Source organism: Podarcis pityusensis (assembly GCF_964106645.2).
Source record: "Podarcis pityusensis genome assembly, chromosome: 1".
Taxonomy (NCBI): Eukaryota; Metazoa; Chordata; class Lepidosauria; order Squamata; family Lacertidae; genus Podarcis; species Podarcis pityusensis.
The window spans coordinates 6,375,877-6,402,791 of NC_138028.1; the positions used below are offsets into that span (position 1 = coordinate 6,375,877).

The 26,915-nt window shown below is 43.3% G+C and overlaps 1 protein-coding gene and 1 long non-coding RNA gene across 4 annotated transcripts; one reads left to right on the forward strand and one right to left on the reverse strand.

The window, feature by feature from the left end:
- On the reverse strand, positions 1-19,121 carry NAA30 (N-alpha-acetyltransferase 30, NatC catalytic subunit). Of its 2 annotated transcripts, none has more exons than XM_080990924.1 (5): positions 18,914-19,121; positions 15,967-16,905; positions 9,957-10,080; positions 7,700-7,755; positions 1-1,937 (listed from the first exon to the last, which is right to left on the reverse strand). In XM_080990924.1, exons 2-5 carry the CDS (start codon positions 16,900-16,902, stop codon positions 1,800-1,802), a joined length of 1,254 nt encoding a protein of 417 aa, XP_080847050.1. In that variant the 5' UTR covers positions 16,903-16,905; positions 18,914-19,121; the 3' UTR covers positions 1-1,799. The 2 variants fall into 2 exon arrangements, with proteins under 2 accessions (XP_080847050.1, XP_080847049.1); XM_080990923.1 differs by lacking the exon at positions 18,914-19,121 and adding an exon at positions 17,042-17,234.
- On the forward strand, positions 17,388-26,451 carry LOC308470463. Of its 2 annotated transcripts, none has more exons than XR_013982432.1 (3): positions 17,388-17,699; positions 23,798-23,885; positions 25,478-26,451. It is a non-coding gene; the product is annotated as an uncharacterized lncRNA (long non-coding RNA). The 2 variants fall into 2 exon arrangements; XR_013982433.1 differs by having other exon boundaries at positions 25,481-26,451.
- The last annotated feature ends 464 nt before the right edge of the window (positions 26,452-26,915 follow it).

Genomic DNA, 26,915 nt, shown 5'->3' on the forward strand with positions numbered 1-26,915 from the left:
CAGTTTTAAATTAAAATCCTTTATTTTTCCCAAATACAATTCACAACTTATACATAGTGGGGAAGATGCTCAGTCTGTGCAAAATAGGGATGGCCTTCCTTTAAACTTACTAAGCTGTCCAGAATGGGTTGTCCTTCTCCAAAGGGTGACTGGAAATCAGGTACTCTCAAATGTACAGTTAACTCAAACCATTGCTGCTGCTGCTGTTGTTGTTGTTTAAGACAGGTTGAATCCTTAACAAACAACATAGTAAGGCAAAGTTGAATTCTGAAGATTTTCCTTCCGATATAAGGAAACGGTTTATTTTTCCATGAGTCATCTAGGGTTATTTTAATGTTTTCCTTATATATATATATATATTGTATATAATATATATACCAACGCTGTCATTGCCGAACTGCCAAAAAGAAATGATTTGCTTTACATATTGCACTGACAGACAGAAGTACACACTGTGCCGCTGCTGAAAAAGGATACTGGTTTTAACAAGCCGATGTAGCCCATTCTGAAAAGGGGGTCGGGGTTTGTATCAAACCTTAGAACACCTCTCTGCCAAATTAATCTGAAGAAAATTAAAACTGGAAGAGTTTTGGCTTTCGTTAAAAGAAAAAAGAAAAAAGGAGAGAAAGCGAATGCAGCTTAAAGATGGGTATGGTGCAACTTGAAATTTATTTCCAAGACCAAGAACTGAGAACTGAAACATTTTTAAGAACACGGAAGCAAAGCAATGTGAATCCAAATCAAAATTACGTTCTTCCAACTGCTTTAAAATAATGCCTCTTTCGCTATTCTAGTGATAATTTTGATTAAACAAAAATTGATCCAATCTACATTAATTTACTGCTTTGTGGTTTTGTTTTTATATATATAAAAAAAGATCCCTCACTCTCTTTAAAGGAAAAAGTGCATCAGACTCCCTTTTAGCAGCCACTCAAAAAAAATAGCTTACACTTCTTGCTGTAAGAGACGGGCTTTTTAAGCCCTCACCTGGGAGAAGTTTCCAAATCATAAATGAAATAATTTATTATCAAATCCAGAATTTAAATAAAATCTGTTCTTGCAAAGACCAAAAAAAAAAGGGGGGGGGATCAAGAAAAGAAAAGCATGCACTCAAAAGTCAGCGGTGGAGACAAATATACTATCTATACAGGCACTGGCAGACGCAATTTTATTGTCACCGTTACTCGATGTAACACACACCCCACCCTACAATACATTTTTTCATCCACTAATCACTGAGGTACCAATATTTAAGAATGAAAAGTTCAATATTGAAAAATAAAACCTAAAGTTGAAGCAGTTTTTATTTTCCCCAGAGAAAAAAAAAACCTATGGTGAGTTTTGTATGAAATGTTAGTATACTTATAGTATTTTTTTTTTATTTTCTTTTTACAATCTACATTGGCTTATCTCTTTCTCTCTCTCTGGAACCGGGAAAAAAAAGAGAGTTGTGTTCCACATTACACAGGTTCTTGGATAAAATGTTCACCATCTTATATATCAGGAGTCAGTAGACTTGCAAATGAACAGGGATCTTGGCTACCTACTGGCACATCTTCCTGGTTACCAAGAGGATCTGAAGTCTGAAACAACCTGTTGCAAATTCAGAACAAGACGTGCCATGCCACACAGTGCAACGATTTAGGTGCGACGTTCGATGAGACACTCACAGAGAAGAGCTGCATGGAAGTTATTATGTCCACCTGCAAAGCAATTTCACACAAATTGCATTGCATGCAAAGGACGCCGCTGCCCAGCTGGTTGGGGAGAGGAGTCCTGGGCGCAAGGATGGCCTCCTATCAACGCAGCCACAGTTTAAGACGCAGTGCATCAACTCCATTTAAATAGTATCTGAACAGCCTCTTGTCTCGAACAAAGCCAAGGTTTTCATAAAGTTTCAACGCGGACTTGTTTGTGATCTCGGTCTCCAAGACAACCTGCAAAAGAAGATGACAAAATTTTCAAGCGATAATGCATTTTTCCGAAACTCCGAGGTTCATCAGATTGATATATATATATATATATATTTAACAGCAGTCAGATTCTTGTATTTCAGCTTCATATCATCTGTAGTCCCGTAGAATATCACTATAGAAACCCCCAGAACTGGCCAAGGAATCAATTTGCTGATTCAAATGTGCATGTTTAAATCGCCTGTCCAACATGCAGGTTTGGTTTTTTTTTTTTGGAAAAAACAATAAATGCATTTACAAAGGAGGACCAAGGCGTTTCATAGAGCCAAGATATGCAACAAATAACTTATGTGTGTACGTGAATCCATACAACCGGTTCTCTAAAATGCAGAAGGACATATTCTATGTTCTCCTAATGGCAGCCTGGTGCCAGAACAATCTAACCATCTCTCAGATGGTCAGACATTATATAGTTAAGCTGGCGTTACCTAGATGAGGGGCTGCCCAAGACCATAGAGGGTAACGGAAAACGATGATTGAATATGCCTCTGAAAGATCCTCTCAAGAAGGGAAATTGGCTGTAGCCCTCACAGTGAAAGTACAGAAGGCAGCAATACGCTTTAACTTTCTGTGCACACACTGTGTTTGTAAGTAGGTAAGTCTCTCTCTGTGTAGTACAAACATTTGTTTTATGTATGACATTTGTCATATCATTACTTTAAAAAGTACAATACACTTGAGACATGTTTTTTCTTATAAGAGGAACAGAAAGCTAAAGTTACACCACATCTTGATTGAAGTTTGTTAAGAGACACTAGAGCCCTGATTTAGCCTGCCAACAGTCAAGTGGCCATCCCAGTTCTATACTACTGCTCACCTTTACCAGGTCTTAGAGGCAGCTGTAATAATAATAATAATAATAATAATAATAATAATAATAATAATTTATTTGTACCCTGCTCATCTGGCTGGGTCTCCCCAGCCACTCTGGGTGGCTTCCAACAAAGATACATCAAAATGTCACACATTAAAAACTTCCCTAAACAGGGCTGCCTTCAGATGTTTTCTAAATATCAGGTAGTTGTTTATTTCTTTGACATCTGATGGGAGGGCGTTCCACAGGGCGGGCGCCACCACCGAGAAGGCCCTCTGCCTGGTTTCCTGTAGCTTTGCTCCTCACAGTGAGGGAACTGCCAGAAGGCCCTTGGCGCTGGACCTCAGCGTCCGGGCAGAACTATGGGGGTGGAGACGCTGTTATTCCTGGTTACCTCCTGTCCCTCCCTGAAACCCTTCAGCATCCTGGGAGGCTCCGAAGTGGAGACCGATCTTCAGAGGCAGTCTGAAGCTGGGAGTCGTTTTACTCTTTTCTGGAGACTCTGAAGCCTAGTGCAATTCAGAGACGGTCCTCTAGGCCACTTTGTACAGGGGCAGGTGGTTTGGCTGATTAAAGTTTTATGGTTTCCTCTGACAGCTGCATTTGCAGACTCTTGCCTATGAAGCATGCACATAATGATGATAATCAGGATCAACAAGAGCATACTGCTTCTTGCATGCACCTCTGCCCCTTCTTGCTATCCGCTGCCACATGGGTAGTCCACAGCCCTACTGCTTCACTGCCCCACTTAGGAAGTTTCCTATTTCCCCAATACCCTAATTCAATGCCTCCTCTTCCACCAAATGTATCCAGCCATCACTACCTATTGCAGTGTTAAGCATATCCACAAATGAAGCTGCTTCACATCCATCAACACCGTCATGAGCGGAAAACCACAGATCACAGTTGCCTCCCAAAATATCCATAAAGCCAATTTATATACGTTGAGTTGGGGTGGCCAGGAGTGAGGGAGCTGAAGTTTCAAGTTGCAACAGATTTTGTGATTAACAACACTATGTCCACCCTGAACTCTAAGGATGGAATGAGCCATAAACCAAACAAACTCCGCTAACATTATCTCTAGAAGTATTTGCTTTTCTAACTACACAGGCAGCATTCACTTCCACCAGTGCTATTTTAAGACACTGGCTGTGCTCAGACATTCAAAAGGCCACAGAAGCCTGGGCTCTGCCACACCACTGTGATAGTCCAACAGTGCATTGCCCACAAATGTGTATTAATTACTCTGTAACTGCATTAGATTATTATATTATGGTTACGATTTGGTAGTGAGAAGATAGGGTGCAGAAGGGGAGAACAACTCCTCTGTGGAAAAAGGAGTGGCAAGCCAACCAAAATGAGAAAAGACGAAATTGTGTTTTGAATGTATGTGTTAAATGTTGAAACTGAATATACCGTCTTTTTCGCTCTATAAGACGCACCAGACCACAAGATGCACCTAGTTTTTGGAGGAGGAAAACAAGAAAAAAAATATTCTGAATCTCAGAAGCCAGAACAGCAAGAGGGATCGCTGCGCAGTGAAAGCAGCAACCCTCTTGCTGTTGTGGCTTCTGGGATAGCTGCGCAGCCTGCATTCGCTCCATAAGACGCACACACATTTCCCCTTATTTTTTAGGAGGGAAAAAGTGAGTCTTATAGAGCAAAAAATACGGTGTGTGTATGTATATGTGTATATATATATATATGTTTTGGGGGGGAATTATTCAGTAACTGCTACGTAAAGTGACTGTATGCATGCATGAAATAGTAATAGATCCATCACCGCAGAGAACTTTTATTACTTGCAACATCAAAATACAACACTTTTCAGCACACATTGTTTAGTTCAGACTAAAGCTGCTGAGTAGCGAGAAATGTACACACATGAATGGCTCAGATCCAAACGCATCAGAATTAAATATATGGCAAGGTAAGAGGACGCATCATCATAATCCGTTTATTACGGTCAATAGACCTGAAACAAAGGGGATTCATACTGAATGCTCCCGTTTCAGCCTTCTAATTTACTGTATCAGGAGAGAGAAAATCTACTATAAATGCAAACTGGAATTTATAAATCCGAATAATCCAATTGTTCGGGAACTTCAAGCTCTTCAAGGAATAGTTCAATTCAAAAGAGCTGCAGAGAAATGCAGTTTAAAATATATCTAGGGTTCCAGGTTTGGGAAAGGATGCTGCAGACTAATTAATAAGGATGTTGCCAAGCTGGGATGTGTGCAGAAGACAGCAACTAAGATGAACAAAGGTCTGGAAACCAAGCCTTATGAGGAACGGCGGAGGGAGCTGGGTGTGTTTAGCTTGGGTAAGAGGAGACAGGATAGCCATCTTCAAATATGTAAAAGGCTGTCACATGGAAGAGGGAAAAAACTTGTTTTCTCTTGTTCTGGATGGCAGGAACTGAACCCATGGATTCAAGAGGAGATTCCGACTAAACATCAGGAAGAACTTTCTGGCAGTAAGTGCTGTTCAATAGTGGAACAGATTTCCACGAGATGTGGTGGACTCTCCTTCCTTGGAGATTTTTAAGCAGAGGTTGGATGGCCATATATAATATGTGATTTAGTTGAGATTTCTGCATTGCAGGGGGTTTGGCTTCAGAGAAGAAAAGAGAAATGGGGCAACAACTAGGACAAAATTGACCCCCTCAGTAACACGTAGCAAGGCTATCATTTTAAAGCTGAAGATCATGGGTAGGCAAACTAAGGCCCGGGGGCCGAATCCGGCCCAATCGCCTTCTCAATCCGGCCCAATCGCCTTCTCAATCCAGCTCACGGACGGTCCGGGAATCAGAGTGGTTTTACATGAGCAGAATGTGTCCTTTTATTTAAAATGCATCTATGGGTTATTTGTGGGGCTTAGGAATTTGTTCATTTCCCTTCCCCCCCAAAAAATATAGTCTGGCCCCCCACATGGTCTGAGGGACAGTGGAACGGCCTCCTGCTGAAAAAGTTTGCTGACCCCTGCTGAAGATGTATCTCATTGGTTTTCATTTTAATTAGAATTGCCTCTGTATTTCTTTTCCTTTTTTGGCTCAAGCAATGGTCATTTCCACAATGAAATTTTGCTATTTTTCTGCCTGAGTGGGCTTATTTGTACTGTTATGTTAAAATGAAATAAACACCTCAGTCTTTGATAGCTATCATTATTTTCCTGGCCTTTTACAGGTAAGGGGAGATATTTATTAACTTCCACGGTGTTTTTTTCAAAAATGAATTTTGTGCATTTATGAAGCAAATGAATCTTTAGCTGTCATATGCAACACCTTTGTTTTCAAGCCAGGGCAATAAATTATCATTGCAAGTAGTCAGCATAACCAGCAGCATTCATTCCATTGTTTACTCTGTTGGTTCAGCAGGTGTGAGTTAATGCTGAAATTCCTGTTTATTGGTATTCTAAGTACTTCAAGGTTCTCTTTTGTGGTTGTTCATGAAAGCCTTTCTACCAGTTTGCCCTTTCAAAAACAAGCTGCTTCCAAGTCAAGATTTCAACATTCTCATCGGTTGATTTTATTAGGTTCCTACTCAGAGCTCCTAAAAAGCAGTAACTGTTTTAAGACAATTGAGGATGTTTGGCTCAATGTCCCATTTGATAAGCCATGGTTTGCAATTTGGCAGCGAGTTGGAATTAGAAACTGTGGCCTGTGATGCGATGTGAGTTTGCAAACTATAGTTTGTATTAGTTATGGCTTGGTGTGATGCCAAAGCTGAATAAGTTACAGCTGCTGCTGTATGCCTGGAAGCCACTAAATCTTGAGACAGGAGTGCTGAGCAAAGAGGGAGGAAATGGGAAAGAAACTCTAAACCATAGGTGGGACATTTGAATGCTCTGAGCAGTGGTTAGCATAAACCATAGATTTGGTACGGTGTCTGAACCAAGCCATAATTTCAGATTTTTTGCCCATCGACCTGGTTTGGTCCTAGTTCAGTGGACTAAATTTGGGCAGTAAAAGACAAATCACTTTTAAGAGAGTTCAAGCAGATCAAGGGGAGGAGTCAGGGAAGGCTGCAGGGCAGAGCACCAAACCAGGAAGATTAGCAAAACAGGTCAGCAAAAGGATAGCCCACTGATCAACAAATGGAAAGGTATCCTGTATTGCGCTTTTAAGGGTGGGTGTCTCCCTCTGGGTCACATGTAGTTCCTCCAGCAAAGGCCCAACATTATTGTAATCAAAGTGTGCCACAAAAAATTCCCAAAGCTTTGCTCATAAACAAAAGGATGGGGGGGAAATTGCTTTCAGATGATGTGTGCGAGAGAGATTTCATGCTTTTACATGGTAAATTTCACTGCCAGGTTTTTAAATGCAACACATCAGCTATGCACAAGCGATGCCCTTCATCGGTTCTTCTTGCTAGGTGGCACCAACTTTATAATAAAGTCTGGTGGCTGCTAAGGGGGATGTTTGGGTGGAAAACCACTTCTGGGCCCAGACTATTGTGAAGAGAACGCATTAGCCCCAGAGAATACTGAAGCTGCTGATACCCAAGATGTGTTTTCATGTAATAAAGCCTTATTAGTCATGTGGTGGTTTTTTTAAGAGTAAAAACTGTCACAGTTTTGCATAGTCTACAACATCTTAAACTTTTAGTACACAAGCCAGAAAGCCATTTTAAGGTGCCCTTACTCCGGACAACTGTTAATTTCTCCAACTGTTTTTGGATGTTTGTAAAAACAATCTTTATAGACATCACTGCCCTGTCTAAAACAGTCAAACAGATACCAACTCATTTCCTGGAGTCACAGAAAGCTCTCAGAATAATGTATCTTTCTGAATGTGTTCTATATTCTGCTCTAACAGAAGAGTTGCTTACATAGCAAATGGCATTTGAAATGATGGCCTTCTAGCGAAGCGAGGAATGAAAACATACTTCCTTCAAATGAAGAAAAGACTCACCTCATCGCAATCTCCTTCTACCATGGCATAAATAGCTTTCTTAACCAAGTTTGTACCTGGAATAGAGATTAAAAGTAACAAATTTAAACCACTGGCACAAATTATTTCAGCACCAATTAGCTCCTAGAGTTCAGGATATGGCATAAAAGCAAATGTACATAATTAATGATTACTATGGCTATTCTGTACAACCAAGATAAAATACCTTCTCTAATTCAAAATAAAAAGGCCTCTTAGCCCTGTGCATCAAATTGGGCTGGGCATTTCCTGTCTCCTAATTCAAACTGAAGAACTGGCCTTATTGAGGTCTTTTTTATTTTGTTTTTACTGAAGCAGAAGCACAAAGCAGCTTTCAGGAAAACAATCACCAAACAATAAATCAGATTTAAAATAACGAAGGTGTTACAACAGCCAGGGCCACCTAGCCTGCAATGGTATAATGAACTGTATGGCCAGGAAAGATTCTGGGGTACAGGGTAGGGGGCTAAAAGTGTGAGGCATTATGGGTTGTGCTAAAAGTGTGAGGCATTATGGGTTGTGCATTAAAGACAGCCAGTGTCTTTAATGCCTTGGCATTAAAAAACAACAACCTTCAATTGCCTGCGTTGTCAGAGTTTTGCTTCTCACGAAGTGTCATGCTTTGGACCCTCCCCTCCCCCAAGTTTTGTATTTGTTCCGTTAGTGAAGTTCAGATTTCCGTCTAGACGTGTTTTAACCGAGGAAGTCTACCATCTGAAGATGTCTTACAAGGCAAGGCAACCACCTCGAAGAGCATGCACTGCACATAAAAGAGGCATGCCAATCTTCAATAGGATACAACTAGAATGAACACTGGGGGAAAGATAATAAATGAATTTCTATGTCAGTGAATAAGCAGGGAACCAAGCTGTGTCCAATAAGTTGCTGCTGTGGACAGAGAAAACCAAAGCACCCTGGTGTGTCTGCACAAGGGACTCTTTAGATCCCTGCCAGTCAACAGTGTGCTGTACCGGCGATCTGAAGCAATGGCCCGTGAATTCACTTACTCCCAACTGCCAAGGCAAGCTTTCCTCTCTCAGTTCCCTGCAAAGCAAGCCTTCAGAGCTCAGAGGGCCAAGGCAGAGGACAAGTGTGGGAGCTAGTCCCATCTCCTTGTGGAACCCTGGTCTGAACAAGGTGGCTGGGATTAAATTGGAAACCGCCAATTTCTGTAACCAAGCCTAAAGCCGAAGTGTATTTGGGGAGGAACGCCCGACAAATTCCTTCTAAGATGGGAGTGGGAGAGTAGTTTCTGCTTCATATCCAATTTACCATTCATTCATGGCACCTACATTTGCATTAGGGGGGGGGGAAGGGGTTCTCCCCTGGCTTTTGGTTCATTTAAGGCATACATAAAACGGCTGGCAACTGGTAGTTGTCAGGCTACATCTGGCCACCTGAGGGATGCCATCTGTTCACAGCAAATGTAGGTAGATAGATTAGGGGTTTTATCGTGTAGCAGCCACGAGGCCCCGTAGTGCCCAACACTGGCAATTTCCTTCAAAATGCAGCCATGACACACTTCAATGAATTCATGATGGCTCAATTTAACAAACACAGGAAACTTGCTGAGAAGGTGAAGTTATCACCTGGTGGTGGGCAAGCTGGTGAACTCACAGAGGCCCGGTTTCAGCTTTTTATTTAATTTTTGTTTGCTGTTCCCTCAACACAGACACACATATACTGGAGGGCTTTCGGTGATTTGCATGATTAAGTGTATGTCCTTAAGACATGATTTTCATAACATGGCTTCCATATTATTTTTATGAACATGGGATGCACCACACAGCTGTAAGTATTCCACAACACAACGGTGCAGCTACTCTAAATAAAAAAAATCAACTCTCTTTTCTCCCCATGATGGAACTCTAAACTGGGTATCTGAGAACTCAGACTGAGACCCAGACTGGTGCATGTCTGGTGCATCTTATGTTTTCCGGTCATGCCCAGTTTCTCCATCTTTTGTGTACGTTATGATTATTTAAAAACAAACTACAGTCATATGGAATTGTTAATGAACAAGAAAAACAGATTATTATCAGGAGTCTATTATGGACTTCAAAGACTGTAGAGATGGGCTGGAGAACTGCAAGTTTTCTCACCTAAAAACAATAACGTTCAAAAATAACTTGTAACACAAGAAGGGTGTAATCAAGATTTCATCCCAAAGCAGCAACTTATCAGCAACTTTTAGATATATTTTTATTTATTTAAAAAAGGACACAAATGCTATTCTTACCTATGCCTTTTCTTCTGTATTTGGAATCCACTGCTAACATGGCTATATAACCTCTGCGAAACATCTTTTTGTGCATATCCAACTTGCAGACGATGGCACCTACACACTCGTCTCCTACCATTGCCTTGAAAAAAACAACAACCCAAGAACATTTTTGTAGATTAAGAGGGCAATATGCAGTGCCAGAAAACTCACCATTCTATAGGTACATTTACAGCAAGATTGCTTTCTGGAAGTTATTTGCTTTACAAATAAAGGCAGATGCATCTCCCAGTAACTAAAGCGTACACTACACATTTTGTAGTATGGCAAATTTTGAGGACGATTTCTCAAATTATTACATTGACTGGCTTGGATTCTAAGTAGCACAAATTTAAGAAAGCTCACTTTCCTGTTCCCTCAAAGCCCCACCATCCTGAGAAGTCTCTCTCTCTCTGAGGGGTGGAGGACCCTCTCCACTGTGGAAGGCAGGGCAAGGAGAGCTGCTGGGGGAGTTGCCCCCAACTGGGCAGAGGGACTGTCTGCGAGCTTCATCTGCAGAAGGCATCTCTGCTCAAAAGCATGCCCCCCCCATGCCTTTTAGGAACACCCTCCTGCCTGGCCTCTCCTCAGGGGCTTTTGGGTGGATGCAGAAGAGACAGGAAAGTCCCCTTGTGCAAGCTTGTTTCTGCTTGTCATTTAGGATGCACACTACTGATTTCAGCCTAGTTCCTATTCTACACAGAACTCCTAAAAGATTATGTAAAGGAAGGCCTCATGCAATTCAAAGAATGCATCGATACCAGTACAGTGGTACCTCTAGTTGCAAACACCTCTGGACACGTATCCTTCAGGTTATGCACGTGGCAAACCCATAAGTAATGGAAAGGTTTCCACTGCATGAGCATGTGCACAAGCAGGCTTTCGCCCCACGAGCATGCGCAGAAACAGCGCCTCTGGTGCGAATGTTTCGGGGTAAGAATGGACCCCCTATTACTCGCCTGAGGAAAATAATTTTGAAATCCTGAGAAGGGAATACACAATCTAAGCATTATTTAAGTTAGCAAGCTGTTCTAATGATATACAGCCACTGTCCTCTAACCATGAACTAAACTGGAAGTCACAAACAAAGCTGCAGTCAGAGAACTCCAGAAGCTATTCTGGAATAACTGGTTTGAGGACTGCAAAGAAGGACTGTGAAGAAGGGAAAGAAAAATCTACACTCCCCAAACCACCTCTTTCACACAAATATACACAAAGGTTTTCGATATATACGTAGATCACTTGCCATAACTAAATTTGTTTCAGCATTCTTATCCTTTCAACAAAATACTAATTACTGATAACTTAAGCACTCATGGAAGTTAACTGTACATTTCCTAATCCACTTATGACACACCTGCACACATAAAATATTGAGTGAGGAAAAGAAGCTGCAAAATCAATTCATTTGAAAAGATTCATAAACCTATGTGATAAAATATACTGAATGTGTAAAATTTACCACCAAGGAATACTTTAAGGGGAGATTCCTTGCTAAATCTGCACCTCTCTCCTCTCAGATCCAAGTCTCTACCCACAAAACCTGTGCAGCAGGACAATGCAGAGACCAACCCAAGCACTCTGACTCAGAAGCAAAAGTTACTGGATTTAAAATTCAATCCATCACATCAAAATGTTTTCTTCATAAAATCTGGCATAGAGGGGCCCCATAAGTTTTTTAAGATATAAAAAATTAAGCAACAACAGTGAGTTGCAGAGGAGTTCAACTACCTTCTCAAGTTCTCAAACACAGGGGAGGGGGAAATCCCCAACCTATGCTAAATTCTTGCCTTAGGCTGAAACCTTGCACAGTATACAATAGGCTTACTCGCCTCTTGCCAGATCCTGAGAAGTGTCACTGAATATGCTAAGAGAACACCAATTTTTGCGCAAAGAAGCTCGAATGTATTACGTGACTGCTCATGCTATATCTTCTTTTGTTAAAGAGGCACCAAGGGTAATAATGCATTACAGGCCAAACCACTTGGAATCAGGCATCATTATAGGCTAGCAGCACAAACCAATTACAGTTAAGCACCCTGAATTCTGATCAAGTTCAACAGGAGGGATTTAAGCAGGTACTTAACTCTCCCATTGTGATCAATGGGGGCACGGTTTTTCTTCCTAACAAACCTCTTGGAACAAGTGTGCATTCATGTAGTGAGTTCAAGGGCACGCGCACACACACACACACACACACACACACAGTATACAATAGGCTTACTCGCCTCTTGCCAGGGAACAGCGTTTGCATAGCAGGATGAACAGAGCCAGCTGCTTGAACTTAGAAATGCTTACGCTGGCATACAACATAAGCATTTTGTGCCGTCACGCTGGCACAGCTGTTCTCTTACATTCTGTCCTTAGAGGTTACATGGAGTCTTAGATTTGGTAGGTAGGCAGGCAAGAGTAGATTTCATTGTGCAGCAGCAGCAGAAGCACCCAGGCTATGTTATGACATACAGAAGATGACATTTCAAGCAGCTTTCTCTTAAGATTTCACTCAAGTCATGAATAAAAGCAGGTCTCACTTAGTTCCTAATGTCTTAAAAGGGCACCCAGCCACTTATTGTTAGAAGCATGAAGAAAGTATGCAAGTTAGAATCCACTTCGAAGTGAAGCTAGGGTCACAGACATGAAGATAACAAGACCTGCAGAAAACTTTGGTAGTATTTTAAGAAGTGGGCACAAAGAGCCCTGCCTTAAACTTCAGCCGCAAATCACTTCTTACTGATGGCCTTGCAATAGAGAAGACAAAAAATTCTAGAGATAAGCAGCTGTAAGCTAACGTCTTTCATCTTTGAAGCCAATGAGCAATACCTGAATTCCTGTTGTCACTTTATTATCTGGAAACAATAACTTTCTGTCTCTAGTTCCAGCAACACAGCTAAATGAACGGCGTTTCACTTGGAGCTCAGAATTTAACCAAAGCTGCTTAGAATTTACTTCTCCAGCTTTTATTCACGGGCCTCATTCAGTCACCACACTAGTTCAATCTACAAACCATAGTTTAGAGATCAGCAACATGTGACAGGTTTCCATTCTCTTTCTGCCTTTCCTACTCTCAAATGTGTGCATATACTTCCTTTCTTCCATGGTTGGTTTTGAGGTAGCGCTAGTTAGCATTTATCATTGTTTGCATCTGAATCAAGCAAATCATGGAAAGAAGAGAGAATCTTTGAGAGGACAGGGCTGCAGCTCAGTGATAGGGGATCTAGAAAGTCACAGCTTCAATTCATGACATCTCCAGGCAGGGTGGGAGAAACCCCAGTCTGAAACCCTAGAGCCACTACTGGTCAGTATAGACAATACTGATTTAGACGGACCAACAGCCCGATTCAGTATACAGCAGTTTCCTATGTATGTTTCTATGACAGATAGAAGGGAGCAAGCATTACTGAATGCTAGGTTTAGACTAGGCCACTGGAAATAATCTATAAAACACAAACTGCAACCAAACCAGAAGTTTACCATCAAGTAGCACCATTTAGAAACTTGGCCTAGTAAAAATTTGGTCCTTATGAGGTCACCTTTAAATTTCTCGTTTTATGTTCTGTTACCATTCATGTTCAACATTCACAAGGGTCCAAGCTCACCAGACTTCTAAACACACAAGCAGGGAGAGACTATGGCGTATCACCAGCATTACAACTTTAAGCAAGGAAAGTCCCATTACTATAGGAAGCTTAGTGCTTCACTCCAACACTACCGCTTAAAAAAAAAATAAAAATCAAACCTGACTTCAGGGATGTTGAAAGTATCAAGCACAGACTACAAACAGATTAATTTTGTTAGAGGCTAATCAATCCGGGAGGACTAAGCATCTTGCAGCATTATTAGTTTTAATATGTTCAGAGAAGAGAAGCCATAAAGCTTCAGGAAGAACATTTCGTATTTGATAATTAGAACGTCCACAGATCTATTAGCACTGATAAACCGCTGAAACCCATAAATGCAATGTTTACTTGCTAGAAGGCCTTCCAAAATTCAGTTTTGTTGGGTGCTCTTGTTCAGCTTTCTGGAACATCAACCCTGCAAATGAGTGTTTAGAAACCAGCCTCACAAGTGCCAGAAGCTGTGTAGAACAAAGGTATTGGCTGACTGAAGTTGAAATGCTTAATCACTTTTCTTAAAAGCAGGTGCTTGCGAACACCCTCAGTCCCTTTACCAAATGCAGCATGTCAGCAGCATTATACACATGGTGTTCAGTTTTGTTACTGGCCCAGGCAGTGGCTTCTGAGGTCACATAACCAATCTGCTGCAGCGATACACAATGCCTGTGTGATTCACAGACCTAACAAGAAGTGTGATGAGCATTTGGACTGATGCTGCCAGTATGAAGAACCACCCCTTAAGATTTTTCCCACAAACCAATTTTGTTCTCTACCTAGCCAAGTGATGCTTGCCCATGAGTGTTCTCTTCTCCACATCACAAGCCCTTAAAAAGCTGTCCAACTAGCAGTTCATAAACGTTTTAAAATCAACGGATATAAAATTCTATAGGTGGCATTTCCTTGTAAAAAATAAGGAGATATCTTATTACACTCCTCATGAAATAAATTCCAAGGATTATATTAAAAGGCTCAACAAAATACCTGTACAAACAATATCTAAAAACCAGAAACAGTTCACAAAGTCTATTTTATGTCCACTTATAATTGTCTTTAGAGACATAATATTTGCCTTTCCCTTGAATGTCGTTTACCTCTACTCTCATCGTCCGGTAACAGCACAGCTTTGACCCTGAAATTATTTACTACTTCTGCATGTGCATCCATAAAAATAAACATAAGAGGGGCTGACAAGCCTGAGCTCTGACCATATAAGTCTGCAGTCCAGTCTGATTGTTATTTCGCTATATGGTGGGACACTAATATTTCCCTTTAGCATTGACAAGTTCTTTAACATATATAATGCATTAGGAGCACTTGATTAGGTGCTCTCTAACATATCACAAGCAACAGTTACCCTTCAATAGAAAATTCCCCAAAGCTTCCACACACAGTCCCTAATCTATATGGGTGGACCAGCTGCTGTTTCAGTAACTAAAATGTATACTTCAGACATGCATTTTTATGAGACTTTTGATGATACGAAAAAGTCAACTTTCTATTTAAAATTGGCACGCCACAGAAAAAAGGAGAAACCATCAAGTTTCTAGCTCTGTGATCACTTCTTTCAGCATTCTGAAATCTCTACAGGCCTCAGTACTCTACCATCACAGAATAATATCAAAAAGAAGGTGAGGCAGCCAAATGAATAATAAAAATAGCATCATTTGGTAGAGACTAAGGAGAAACACAATTTTCAATGTACGACAGATGACAGCTGTGTTCCAATTTCATTAGGCAGAATAAGAACTGAATACAATGCAAAAGAGATTTTCAGCACAGCACAGTTCCACAGTTCCAAGTGGAAATGTATTACTATGTAATGACACAGAATATCCATTTTAGAGGCTTTTAAAAGGTGTTGAATTGCTTTTCAGAAGTAATGTGGGCTTAAATCAATGCTAGTCTGAAGGAAGATGGGACTAGACAATATCCAGGCTAAAATGTTTCTAAAAACTTCTCTACAGATATGAAAGCTGCCAGCTGTCAATTGATACCATTAATATGGCTATTTCTCATTTTTACTGGGCTGAAGTTGAGAGAGGGAATGCTAAAAAGAAATCAAATGGGAAAGTAATGTCAATGACAACTAATGCACACAGAAGGTTGAGGGTCTTACTTGTACACGCACACCCCAAATTTGAAGTTACAGAGAAATCTCCATAAACCAAAGACTTACACATTCCTATGCCAAATCAGCTGAGCCACAGAGGTCACCAAGCCGGTATCATTTATTTCAACCACAAAGTGACCAAATGTGGGCTAGCTTCCCCTTCGACCACCGCCTCCCCAACCCTGCACTGGCCACCCTTCCTCTACACCCCTCAATGCAAACTTCCTTCACCATGCCTCCTTCTTCGCCCCCTCCCCCAACTTACCAAAAAGCAAAGCTGAGGCCAGTTGTGGATAAAATACCTATATGTGTAAATGGAGTAGGGTTCAGACAGATCTTTGGTGATCAGTCTCATGATATCGGGCATCTGCAGCTCGGACTCATAGCGGACGTATCGTATCGTCAGGTCCCCTTCCTCCTCCTCCTCCACCTGCTGGGGGCCCCAGGAAGAGTCCGTGGTGGGGGGCCCCGGGGAGCATTTCTGCAAGCTGCAGTTGGAGGCCAAGGACCTGGACAGGAGCAGCAGGGACTCCTCCTCCTCCTGGTGGCCTCCTCCTCCTTCCTCTTCCTCCTCCTCCTCCTCCACCCCTCCCGCTCCAGCCAGCCCATTCCTGTCCCCTTCGGAGGGGGCAGAAGCAGCGTCGTGGCGGCGCTTCTGCTGCTCCGGGGGCTGCGCAGTCCTTGCTTGGGAGCGGGGGACCCGGTGGGGGTGGTGGTGGTGGTTGCTGAGCGAGGAGGGAGGCTGCTGCTGGGGGGGCAGCTCCGGACCCTCTTCCTGCTGCTGCTGCCCGTGTCCCATTGTCTTGCCAGCGGAGCCGGGGCTGCTCCTGCCGCCGCTGCCGCCTCTCTTGCTGCCCGGCGGGCGCTGCTTCTCTCCGCCGCCGCCGCCGCCGCCGCCGCTCAGGACCTTGCCCTTGAGGGGGCCGCGCAAGTGCCGCAGGTCCGGCCCGGAGATGAGCCCGTTGAGCTGGTGGTTGCGCCGGTGCGGCGGGCAAGGCCGGCGGCGGTCCCGGGCGCCTTCATCCCCGGCCTCCTCCTCCTCCTCTTCTTCCTCGCGAGGCCTTCTTCCTCCGCCTTCCTCCTCTTCTTCCTCCTCCTCCTCCTCTTCCTCGGCGGCTCCCGGAAAGGGCAGGAGGAGCGAGGCGGCGTCTCCCGGCGGCGAAGCGAGGAGGCTGCTAGGCCCGGGCGGAACCTCGGCCATGTCCTGAGGCGGGAAGAGACCGGCAAGGGGAAGGGGGAGAAGCGTGAGAAAGAGAGGCGACCCCCGCCCAAGACGCTCCCCTCGCCCACATGCGCCCCCCCCCGGCCGCCCCTTCCCCGCCGCCCCGTCTCCGCCTCACCCCAAAATCCCCTCAGCAGCAGCAGCAGCAGCCGCGGCGCCTCGCGCTCCCCTCCTCCGCTCCTCCTCATCCAGCGGCCGTAAAGCGAGGGCAGGTTTCCCGTCAGGCCAGGCCGCCGCCGCCGCCGCCGCCGCTGCTCTCGCGCGAGGGCGGACGAAGGAAGAGCGCGACACTTCGCGCCGGCGCCTCGCTTTACGGCCGGGCCCCCCTCAGGAAAGGGCTGCGAGGGAAAAGGGAAGGAGAAACGGCGTAAGGAGGGGCGGGGCCTCGCCGAGAGGGCGGGGCGCGGCTTCTGCGCGCGCCGTCGCGGCCCCTCCCACCCTGCGGGGCGACGCTTCCGCTCGCGCGCTGGCTTTGTGCTAACGGTCCCCGTCCTCCTTTTCTTATCTCTATGGTCCTAACAAGTCGCGGAGACTCTATGGTCAGCGAGAGAAAGAGAGGCCGATATATATCTATTTCTCTTTTAAAAAGCTGTCCCTTCACGGATAGGCCCTCGCGACGGTGGGAGAGCTGCGCAGGCGCAGATCGTGCTTTGGCTGAGGGCTAGGCGGGAACGAGCTTGAGGGCTGGGGGCGGGGCTAGCGGTAGGCAGACAAGGGGAAAGCGATCCTGTACACGTTTCTCACGACAAGGGGGGAAGACACGTGTACAGATGCATGTGAGTATGGGCGTACACGTGTGTGGTTTTCGTGAACTATATTTCTCGGGTGACTACTTTGACTAAAGCTCTTCATTACACCCCCCTCAAATTAAGATGATGGATCATCACCATCTGTTAATTAAATCACCCTTTATCTCCATGGAAGCCAAGGTGGCATATAGTAAGAACAATTATAATTATTAAATACATTTGTATACAGCGGTACCTCGGGTTACATACGCTTCAGGTTACATACGCTTCAGGTTACAGACTCCGCTAACCCAGAAATAGTGCTTCAGGTTAAGAACTTTGCCTCAGGATGAGAACAGAAATCGTGCTCCGGCGGCGTGGCGACAGTAAGAGGCCCCATTGGCTAAAGTGGTGCTTCAGGTTAAGAACCGATTCAGGTTAAGAACGGATCTCTGGAACGGATTAAGTACTTAACCTGAGGTACCACTGTACTGTCCTCCATCACAATGTAAAAATGCAAAATGAAAACACAAAATACATAATAAGACAGAATCAAACCTACGGTATAACCCCCCCCCCCAAACACAGGCCATAGAATGTTAGTCAGCCCATAGCCTGGTTATAGAGATTGTTGTTGCTGTTGTTTTATTAATACCCTGCCCACCTGCTTCCCCCCAGAGTGGTTTCCGCAGCCACTCTGAGCAGCTTACAGTGTACATATGAAAACATGGTTTTTTCCTGGTCCGTAAACATATAAAGGGGATGCGGGTGGCGCTGTGGGTTAAACCACAGAGCCTAGGACTTGCCAATCAGAAGGTCAGCGGTTTGAATCCCCGCAACGGGGTGAGCTCCTGTTTCTTGGTCCCTGCTCCTGCCAACCTAGCAGTTCAAAAGCACAAAGTGCAAGTAGATAAATAGGTGCCGCTCCGGCAGGAAGGTAAACGGCGTTTCCGTGCGCTGCTCTGGTTCACCAGAAGCGGCTTAGTCATGCTGGCCACATGACCCGGAAGCTGCACGCCGGCTCCCCCGGCCAATAGAGCGAGATGAGTGCCGCAACCCCAGAATCGGCCACGACTGGACCTAATGGTCAGGGGTCCAGGGGTCCTAAAGGTCAGATGGTGGCCCACCTCTGGCAACTCCCCTCAACCCCTGGTAGGGGCTGGTGGGAGTTGTAGTGCGGGACACCTGGGCAGCACCAGGTTGCAGAAGCCTTTCCTCTCCATCCCCTTGGATCCCCAGACCCTCCCATTCTTTGAGGCCACCTGTTTGCTACTCAATGGACAGTTGCCTCCATGAATCCCGCCGTCTCTCCTGCCATGTGCAAAGTGGCTGGTGTGCCATGGAGATCAAGCAGGACCACCTGGCCAGGTTTCACGAGAAAATGTCCCCGGAAAGGAACTTGGGTCATTTGCTTCAGGTAGCAAAGGCCGTGTTCTCTCGGCCTGAAGTCACAAAGCTTGCGGTGATGTCAGAACCGGCTGCAGGGTGGATGTCTGTGATCGATACTTCAACATCAATTTTGTGTCTTTTCCTTAGCTGAAGCAGTTTTTTGCTCCTCCTTTTCTTCTAATTTCTCTCCTCATTGATTTTGTCTTCCTGTCTCCTTGCCTTGCAAGTTTGCTGTTTTTACCTCCCCCCTCCCAGGCAACCTCCTTTTTTGCTAGCGTCCCTTATCTCCCTGCCTGATCGCTTGCCACCCACTTCCCTCTTTCAAAAAAAAAAAAAAAAAAAAAGCATGATATGCTTTTTGCCCCTGGGCAATTTGGCTCCAGGGACCACACATTCGCTCCATAAGACGCACAGACATTTCCCCTTACTTTTTAGGAAGAAAAAAGTGTGTCTTGTGGAGCGAAAAATACGGTACATAAAATAAAAACAACAACCTCCCATGTGAAAAAAAAATCACATTTTAAAAGGGCATAGGATCCTGGCAACTTTTAAAGTAAGACAATTAACAAACCGCTCATTGGAAAGATCATGATCTCAGAAATGTCTGCAGCAATATTTATTGGCAACCCAATTGGCTGAGTGTATGGTTTACTCCTGTGGCCTTTCTTCTCCCAAAGATGTCCTGCAAGGCAGCAGGTATGGGTTTTTCCTTGGGGTTTACTCCCGAAGCCTTTCTCACAAATGCATATAGCCAGAAGGCAGCAGAGGTTTAGGACCAGAGTTTTCCTTCTCCTAGATGGGCTACCTTCCCAGTGGACAAGCCCTACCTGCCCCTAAGGGCGGTGTAAAAATGTAATAAACAAGCAAGCAAGCAAAGCCATCTCCATCTTTCACCTAAGATACACTCCTCTCCTGTCTTTCACCTGGCTGGGATGAAAAGGGGCAGGCAAGTTTCACCATAGGACTTCAAAAGAAGAGTCTGTTAGATCCAGCATCTTTTTCACCCAGTGGCCAAATGCCCTCAAGGGAAACCCATAAGTTTCCTCTGCCTGAGAGCTATGAATTGCTGCTGGCGGCCAAAGCAGACGATATTGAGTTAGGTGGCCGAAAAAAATTACATATCACTTGGGAAGACAGGTGAACTAATGCCAGTGTACTGGAAGAAGCAAAGTGTCGAAGCAATGATTCTTCATCAACAACTTTGTTGGACTGGTCATGTTGTGCAGATGCCTGATGATCGTCTTCCAAAGCAACTACTCTATTCTGAACCTCAAAATGGAAAGCGTCATGCTGGTGGTCAACCAAAGGGGTTTAAAGACTCTCTCAAGGCAAATCTTTAAAAATGTAGTATATAAAGAGAAATTTCCTGGAAGTAAAATTAGGCTGAGGGGTAAAATAAGATTATGTTGTCAATAAATATTAAGGATTTGAGTATTAATAAAGGTGAAGAAGTTAGTAAATGAAAGAAGTTAATATTATTAGAACTGTGAATTTGGAGAACTGCTAAACAGGTGTGTCGGGGAACCAGCCCACCAGGTGCGGAGGAAAAATGACGAAGAGTCATGGGTGAAGGTTTAAGCAAGGAGTGAGCTCTCTCCCCCAGCAGCCTTGCATGTTTATTAGCCTTGCGCACATTACATCATGTTGCATATACACGTGTAGCACTCGGGTGGAAAACAGCTAGGGTTTGCATTTCTTAGAATAACTATTCAGGACATACTCCAGACAGCACAGGTGATAGAATGAAATTCAGTTAGAGGGGATTCGAGGAAGTCAGTTATCAGTGTAATGAAATTAGGATTGGGAAGTTAAAATCTTTTTTTCTTTTTTTAATGTGTTTTTCTTTATTTTTATGTATTGTAATGTTTTTGTTTTTTCTTTTTTCCTTGTTTATTTCTTATCTTACGTGATAAATGTGAAAATCAATTAAAAAAATTGAAAATTGAAAAAAATTAAAATGTAGTATAAACACTAACAACTGGGAAACACCGGCTTGCGAGTGCTCCAACTGGAGAACAGCCTTTACCAAAGGTGTCATGGGGTTTGAAGACACTCGAACTCAGGATGCAAGGGAGAAACTTGCTAAGAGAAAGGCAAATCCACACTGTGATCAACTTCCGCCCGGAAACCAAAGTCCCCACTGTGGAAGGACGTGTGGATCCAGAATTGGCCTCCACAGTCACTTACGGACTCATCGTTAAAACCATGTTTATGGAAGACGATCTTACTCAGCTACCAGGGATTGCCAAAGAAGAAGATAGCCCAAGATCACATGGAAGATTGTTTTCTCCTGCTTTGGAGAGTAGGACTCGAACCCATGGCTTCAAGTTACAAGAATGGAAATTCCAACTAAACATCAGGAAGAACTTTCTGACAGCAAGAGCTGTCTACATTTTATATGTGCCTTGTTCAGATGTTGTGAGTTTGTACTTATCTTCTATCCATTGGTTGGAGGGAACCCCATTTATATTTTTCCAGTTCTTTAATACCTGTCTGCCATGCTGGTGTTGGTGCAAAAAAATGGAAAACAGATAACGAAAGAAAAGAGGCGTCTCAAACTGCTAGAATATGTGGAGTTAGCAGGTATGGCCACCAGAATAAGAAACCAAAATGATGATCCCAGGAGTAAAAAAAGGTTTTATTTAAATATGCAACGACAGCAGCATGAATATTATTAGCTAAGTACTGGAAAGAAGCATGTGTTCCAGCGAAAGAAGATTGGCAAATCAAATTAATGGAATATGCTGAAATAGCTAAATTGACGTTAAAACTAAGAAGAATAGACAACAACGGATTTAAAGAAGAATGGAAGGACTTTATTGCATATATACAAAAGCATTGTACACAGGTCAAAACATTGGAAGGATTTTGAAGTACTTGTAATGTTGTGATTATGAATAAGATAATAAGTAAAAACAATGACTTTTCAGGCTACAGAGGATGTGAAGAAATACAATGTAACCAAGGAAGGGTTTTTAAATATTTGGACATGAGTATATATTGTTATTGTATAAGTTTGTTATTTTTGGAAAATTAATAAAATGTTATATAAAAAAGGAAAGAAACCAAAATGATAAAAGATATAAGGAAGACTGAGTATTATTTATTGATTATATGAACAAAAATTATAAGCAGGCAATTAGCCTAGCAGGATGGTAATATTTTCAGCAGCGTAAGTTAGAACTAAAATTAATGGGATGAGCAGAGAAAGATTGGGGAAACTAAGAAGACGCGAAAGGAAGTGGAAGTCCGTCAGTTACCGTATTGTTTTTAAAAATGTAATAGAATATCTAACATGTAATTTTATTTTTCCTATTTCCTATTACTTTCGGGGGCGTTTCTTGTGTTGAAATGTATCAGAAATGCAAATTTAAAAAATAAATACCTGTCTTTTTGCAGTAGTAAGGGAGTTCATTCTTATTGTCCCCTTGTTAGGTTCCATGTATTGGGGATATAATTCAAAAGGGTATTTTCCTCTGCAAATTTAAGATATTTCCATACAGTTACATTAATTGTTTCTGTTACCCTATGCTACAAATTTGCGAATACATTGGTAAGAACATATGTTTTAAAAAAGTATTGACCCTGTTCAGGGTGGATTTGATTTAAATCAAATCAATTTAAATCACTAGTCAATAAGACTTGATTTAAATCACTAGCCAGCAAGACTTGATTTAAATCATTATTTTTTTTACAGAAAGACTCATTCTTGCTGGTATAATCTTAATATTTACAACCAGATGAAGGTTTCATTTTTGGAATAACAAATTTTCAGAGTAGTTTTTACAGTTATATCAAAAATTACTGATTTGGTTATACTATTAGAAATACATTGACAGATAATTATGAAATTATTGTGAGGTTTAATAAGTTAACTGCTTATATTTGGACAACTTTTCTGCTGTACTTTTTTGGAAGGAGAAAAATGATCATTTCCTTAATAACAATTAAAATAATTTATTTAACTAAAACAATAACATTATAGCAGATGTATCAATGTTTGTTAACTGATGTGGTTAAACTTTTTTTTTTAAAAAAAACCTTTTTTAAAAAATCTGATTATTTTGATTTTTTTAAATAAAAAAATCATCAATTTTTATCCACCCTGACCCTGTTACATCTCCAGCAGCTAATGTTTTGTGCCTCTTGCACCGCTTTGATCTGGAATATGGAAGGCAGTTTGCATTAACAAACATAATATCGCTAGAGGGCAATGTTGCATAGCTTTCTCTGCTAGCGCTGAAAAGCACCGGGATAAATTCCCTTTCAGTTGCTCTGGGCACCTCTCCCCTCATTAAGTTTTGATATGCATACCCCTAAAAAGCGTGAATGTGGTGCACAAGTTTGCAAAGATAGGGTCTCATTGTGGGTAGGGATGGCCAAGGAATTCAATTCAGTTTACATTGAGAGGTGAACTTACTCAATCCACACTTGCAGAAGCAAAATGTAAACCAGAACCAAAACAAAATTTGCACTGCTCTGGATTTTGCAATGCAGTCACCCAGCTAAGCCTTATGAACGAAAATGGGATGAAGCGTGTTGGAAAAATGCACATATGCGAAAATAACATCCAAAATGCATTATATTGCGGGTGGGGATCCTTTGAAAATGTGTATATCAGGCAAAATGGAAAGAAATCAGTCTTTTGACTTCACTGTACCTTTTCAGACACCTGCTAAACACATTTTTGTTTATGCAAGACATTTAGAAAGTTGATGTGTGTTTTAAATATGTTTTTGCTGACCATTCTTCCTTAGGTTTGGTTTCCAGACCAGTTATCCTCCTGGCCACCCTCCTCTGAAGCTTGCCTCTTTTGTCTGACTGACGAACGATTCTGCATAACCTGTAAGCCTGCATGCTCTTATATTGGCAGATAAAGAGACACACATCTCAAACCTTTCTTTTCCTTTTTCTTCTTCTTAACTTACATCTCAGATTCTCCCCCTGCCCTACACCCAGCCATTCGACTCCTGGATATCACACTGCAAAAAATGAATTGAGAAGTCAGAAGGGACCCATGTGGACCCTTTGTTTTGTTTCTATGGCATGGGTAGGCAAACTAAGTCCCGGGGGCCGGATCTGACCCAATCGCCTTCTAAATCTGGCCCGCGAGCGGTCCGGGAATCAGTGTGTTTTTACATGGGTAAAGGTAAAGGGACCCCTGATCATTAGGTCCAGTCGTGACCGACTCTAGGGTTGCGGCGCTCATCTTGCTTCACTGGCCAAGGGAGCCGGCGTACAGCTTCCAGGTCATGTGGCCAGCATGACTAAGCTGCTTCTGGCAAACCAGAGCAGCGCACGGAAACGCCGTTTACCTTCCCGCCGGAGCGGTACCTATTTATCTACTTGCACTTTGACGTGCTTTCGAACTGCTAGGTTGGCAGGAGCAGGGACCGAGCAATGGGAGCTCACCCCGTCGCGGGGATTCGAACCGCCAACCTTCTGATCGGCAAGTCCTAGGCTCTGTGGTTTAACCCACATGACCCACACATACAGCGCCACCCGCGTTGTATGACACATGAGTAGAATGTGTGCTTTTATGTAAAATGCATCTCTGGGTTATTTGTGGGGCAGAGGAATCCATTCATTTTTATCCCCCCCCCCAAATATAGTCTGGCCCCCCACAAGGTCTGAGGGACAGTGGACCGCCCCCCTGCTGAAAAATTTTGCTGCCCCCTGTTCTATGGCAGTGCAGTTCAAGGACCCAGGATCTACTGCTCCTTTTAAAAAATAACTATTTATTTACTTTTGAATGAAATCCAGACTTATTCTGTGCATAAGTGATTGCGCTTTCTGTAAGCAAGAGAAACAGCGAGCCTAGGTCTGTTCTGTCTAGAAACAGGCTTGTGACCCACACTGGGCTGAGTTATCCCCGGGTTCCTCTCCTCTTCATTTGGATATCATACACCATCTGGCTCTCTGGCAAAGCTTAGCAAAGCACCACCTGAGTGGGGCAAATTGCTGGCGGTGAATCAGCTGCACCTGTTGGGTTTTAACCTGCTCTTGACTGTGATGTTTACTATTTTATTCTAATGGATCATTGAATATTGCTTTATTTGATATAAGTTGCACCTTTTAAAGTTATTGCGGCTTTTTGCATTGGATCAGATTGTTATTAGGCGTGTGATCTTCGCTGTCTATTTTGTCGCTTCTTCAGCTTCTAAATCACCTTGTGTATAGTAATATAGAAAGGCAGTATACAAATTAACAGTGAAATGAGATGCAACTGGCTGGGTTTGGCGGGGTTTATTGTTCCTTGCGAACACCGTTAGCTGAATCACAAATCACACAGCGTTCAGAAGCATCTCTGCCTGGAAGTGATCTAGCCAGGAAAGTACCTAAGAGTTGCGTTTATGTTGCAGTTGGGGATTAAATGGAAAGGGAGCAGATGGTAGCAGTGACCCCTGATGAAGAATCTTTTTCTTTTTTTGCTCAAGAAGGATCCTCCGCTAAAATTGCTACTGTTCTCCCATGTTGTGCAAGCACCCTCTGGTGGAGAAAGATAGCCAGTGCAACCACCGCGCCTTGAAAACGTGATTGCAACAAGGTAAACTCACTGTAAACCATGGGTAGGCAAACTAGGGGCCAGATCCGGCCCAATCACCTTCTAAATCCAGCCCACGGACGGTCCAGGAATCAGCGTATTTTTACCTGAGTAGAATGTGTCCTTTTATTTAAAATGCATCTCTGGGTTATTTGTGGGGCATAGGAATTCATTCATTACTTTTTTTCAAAATATATTCCGGCCCCCCACAAGGTCTGAGGGCCAGTGGGCCAGCCCCCTGCTGAAAAAGTTTGCTGACCCCTGTAACCATCTCGTACCTAAAAGACCACCTCTCCTGGTATGTCCCACGGAGGACCTTACGGTCTTCAAACAAAGACATCTTGGAGGTTAGGCTGGCCTCAACCAGAGCCAGGGCTTTTTCGGTTGTGGCTCCGATTTGGTGGAACGCTCTGTCACAAGAGACTAGGGCCCTGCAGGACTTGACATCTTTCCGCAGGGCCTGCAAGACAGAGCTGTTCCACCAGGCCTTTGGCCAAGGCACAGTCTGACCCCCTCCTTTGGTAATCCTCATAGAACTCTAGCCCAATGGTTGCCATTAATTTGACTCTGAATTGATTTTAGAATGAATTGATTTTAGAATGTATTTCAATTAATTGATTGTGATTTTATGTAAACTGTGTTATTTTTACTGTTGTTAGCCTCTCTGAGCCTGGCTTCAGCTGGGGAGGGCGGGATATAAATAAAATATTATTATTATTATATTGATCCAGTGAGCAACCTGGCTTCGGTATTCTGCACTAGCTGAAGTTTCCAAACCGTCTTCAGAGGCAGCCCTACGTATAATGCATTGCAGTAATCTAACATTGAGGTTTACCAGAGCATAGGTAGTTAGGCTGTCCGTGTCCAGGCAGGGGCGTAGCTGGGCCACCAGCCGAAGCTGATGGAAGGCACTCTGTGCCACTGTGACCACCTGAGCCTCCAGAATCCAGGACCTGCTCCTTGAGAGCGAATGTAACCCCATCAAGAGCAGGCGACCTCCCACCCATCCGGTCTAGGGGACCACCCACAAATAGTGCCTCTGTCTTAATCTGGATTGAGCTGCGGTTTGTAGCTTGCGGAGACCAGAGAGCAAAATGAAAGCCAAAGACTGCAATCAGCTGGCGATTGGAGCAGATGTGTCATGCATTGCATGTCTTTTTGTGGGAGTGTAAGACCAGCCCTGCAAGATCAGGCCAGTGACTCATCTCATCCTCAATCCTGTTCTCACAGTTGCCAAGCCAGAGCCTCTAGGAAACCAGCAAGCAGGAGTTGAGCAGGGCTGGGCGATAGATCTATATATTGCCCCAAACTAGTTCAAAGTCCATATTGTG

Coding starts and splice junctions, on each gene's coding strand:
- NAA30 (XM_080990924.1), bottom strand. CDS start 16,902: ATGGCCGAGGTTCCGCCCGGGCCTAGCAGCCTCCTCGCTTCGCCGCCG. Junction 10,081..15,966: donor GGCCTCAGCTTTGCTTTTTG/GTAAGTTGGGGG, acceptor GTTTTTTTCAAG/GCAATGGTAGGAGACGAGTG. Junction 1,938..7,699: donor TAGAAGGAGATTGCGATGAG/GTGAGTCTTTTC, acceptor CTTCTTTTGCAG/GTTGTCTTGGAGACCGAGAT.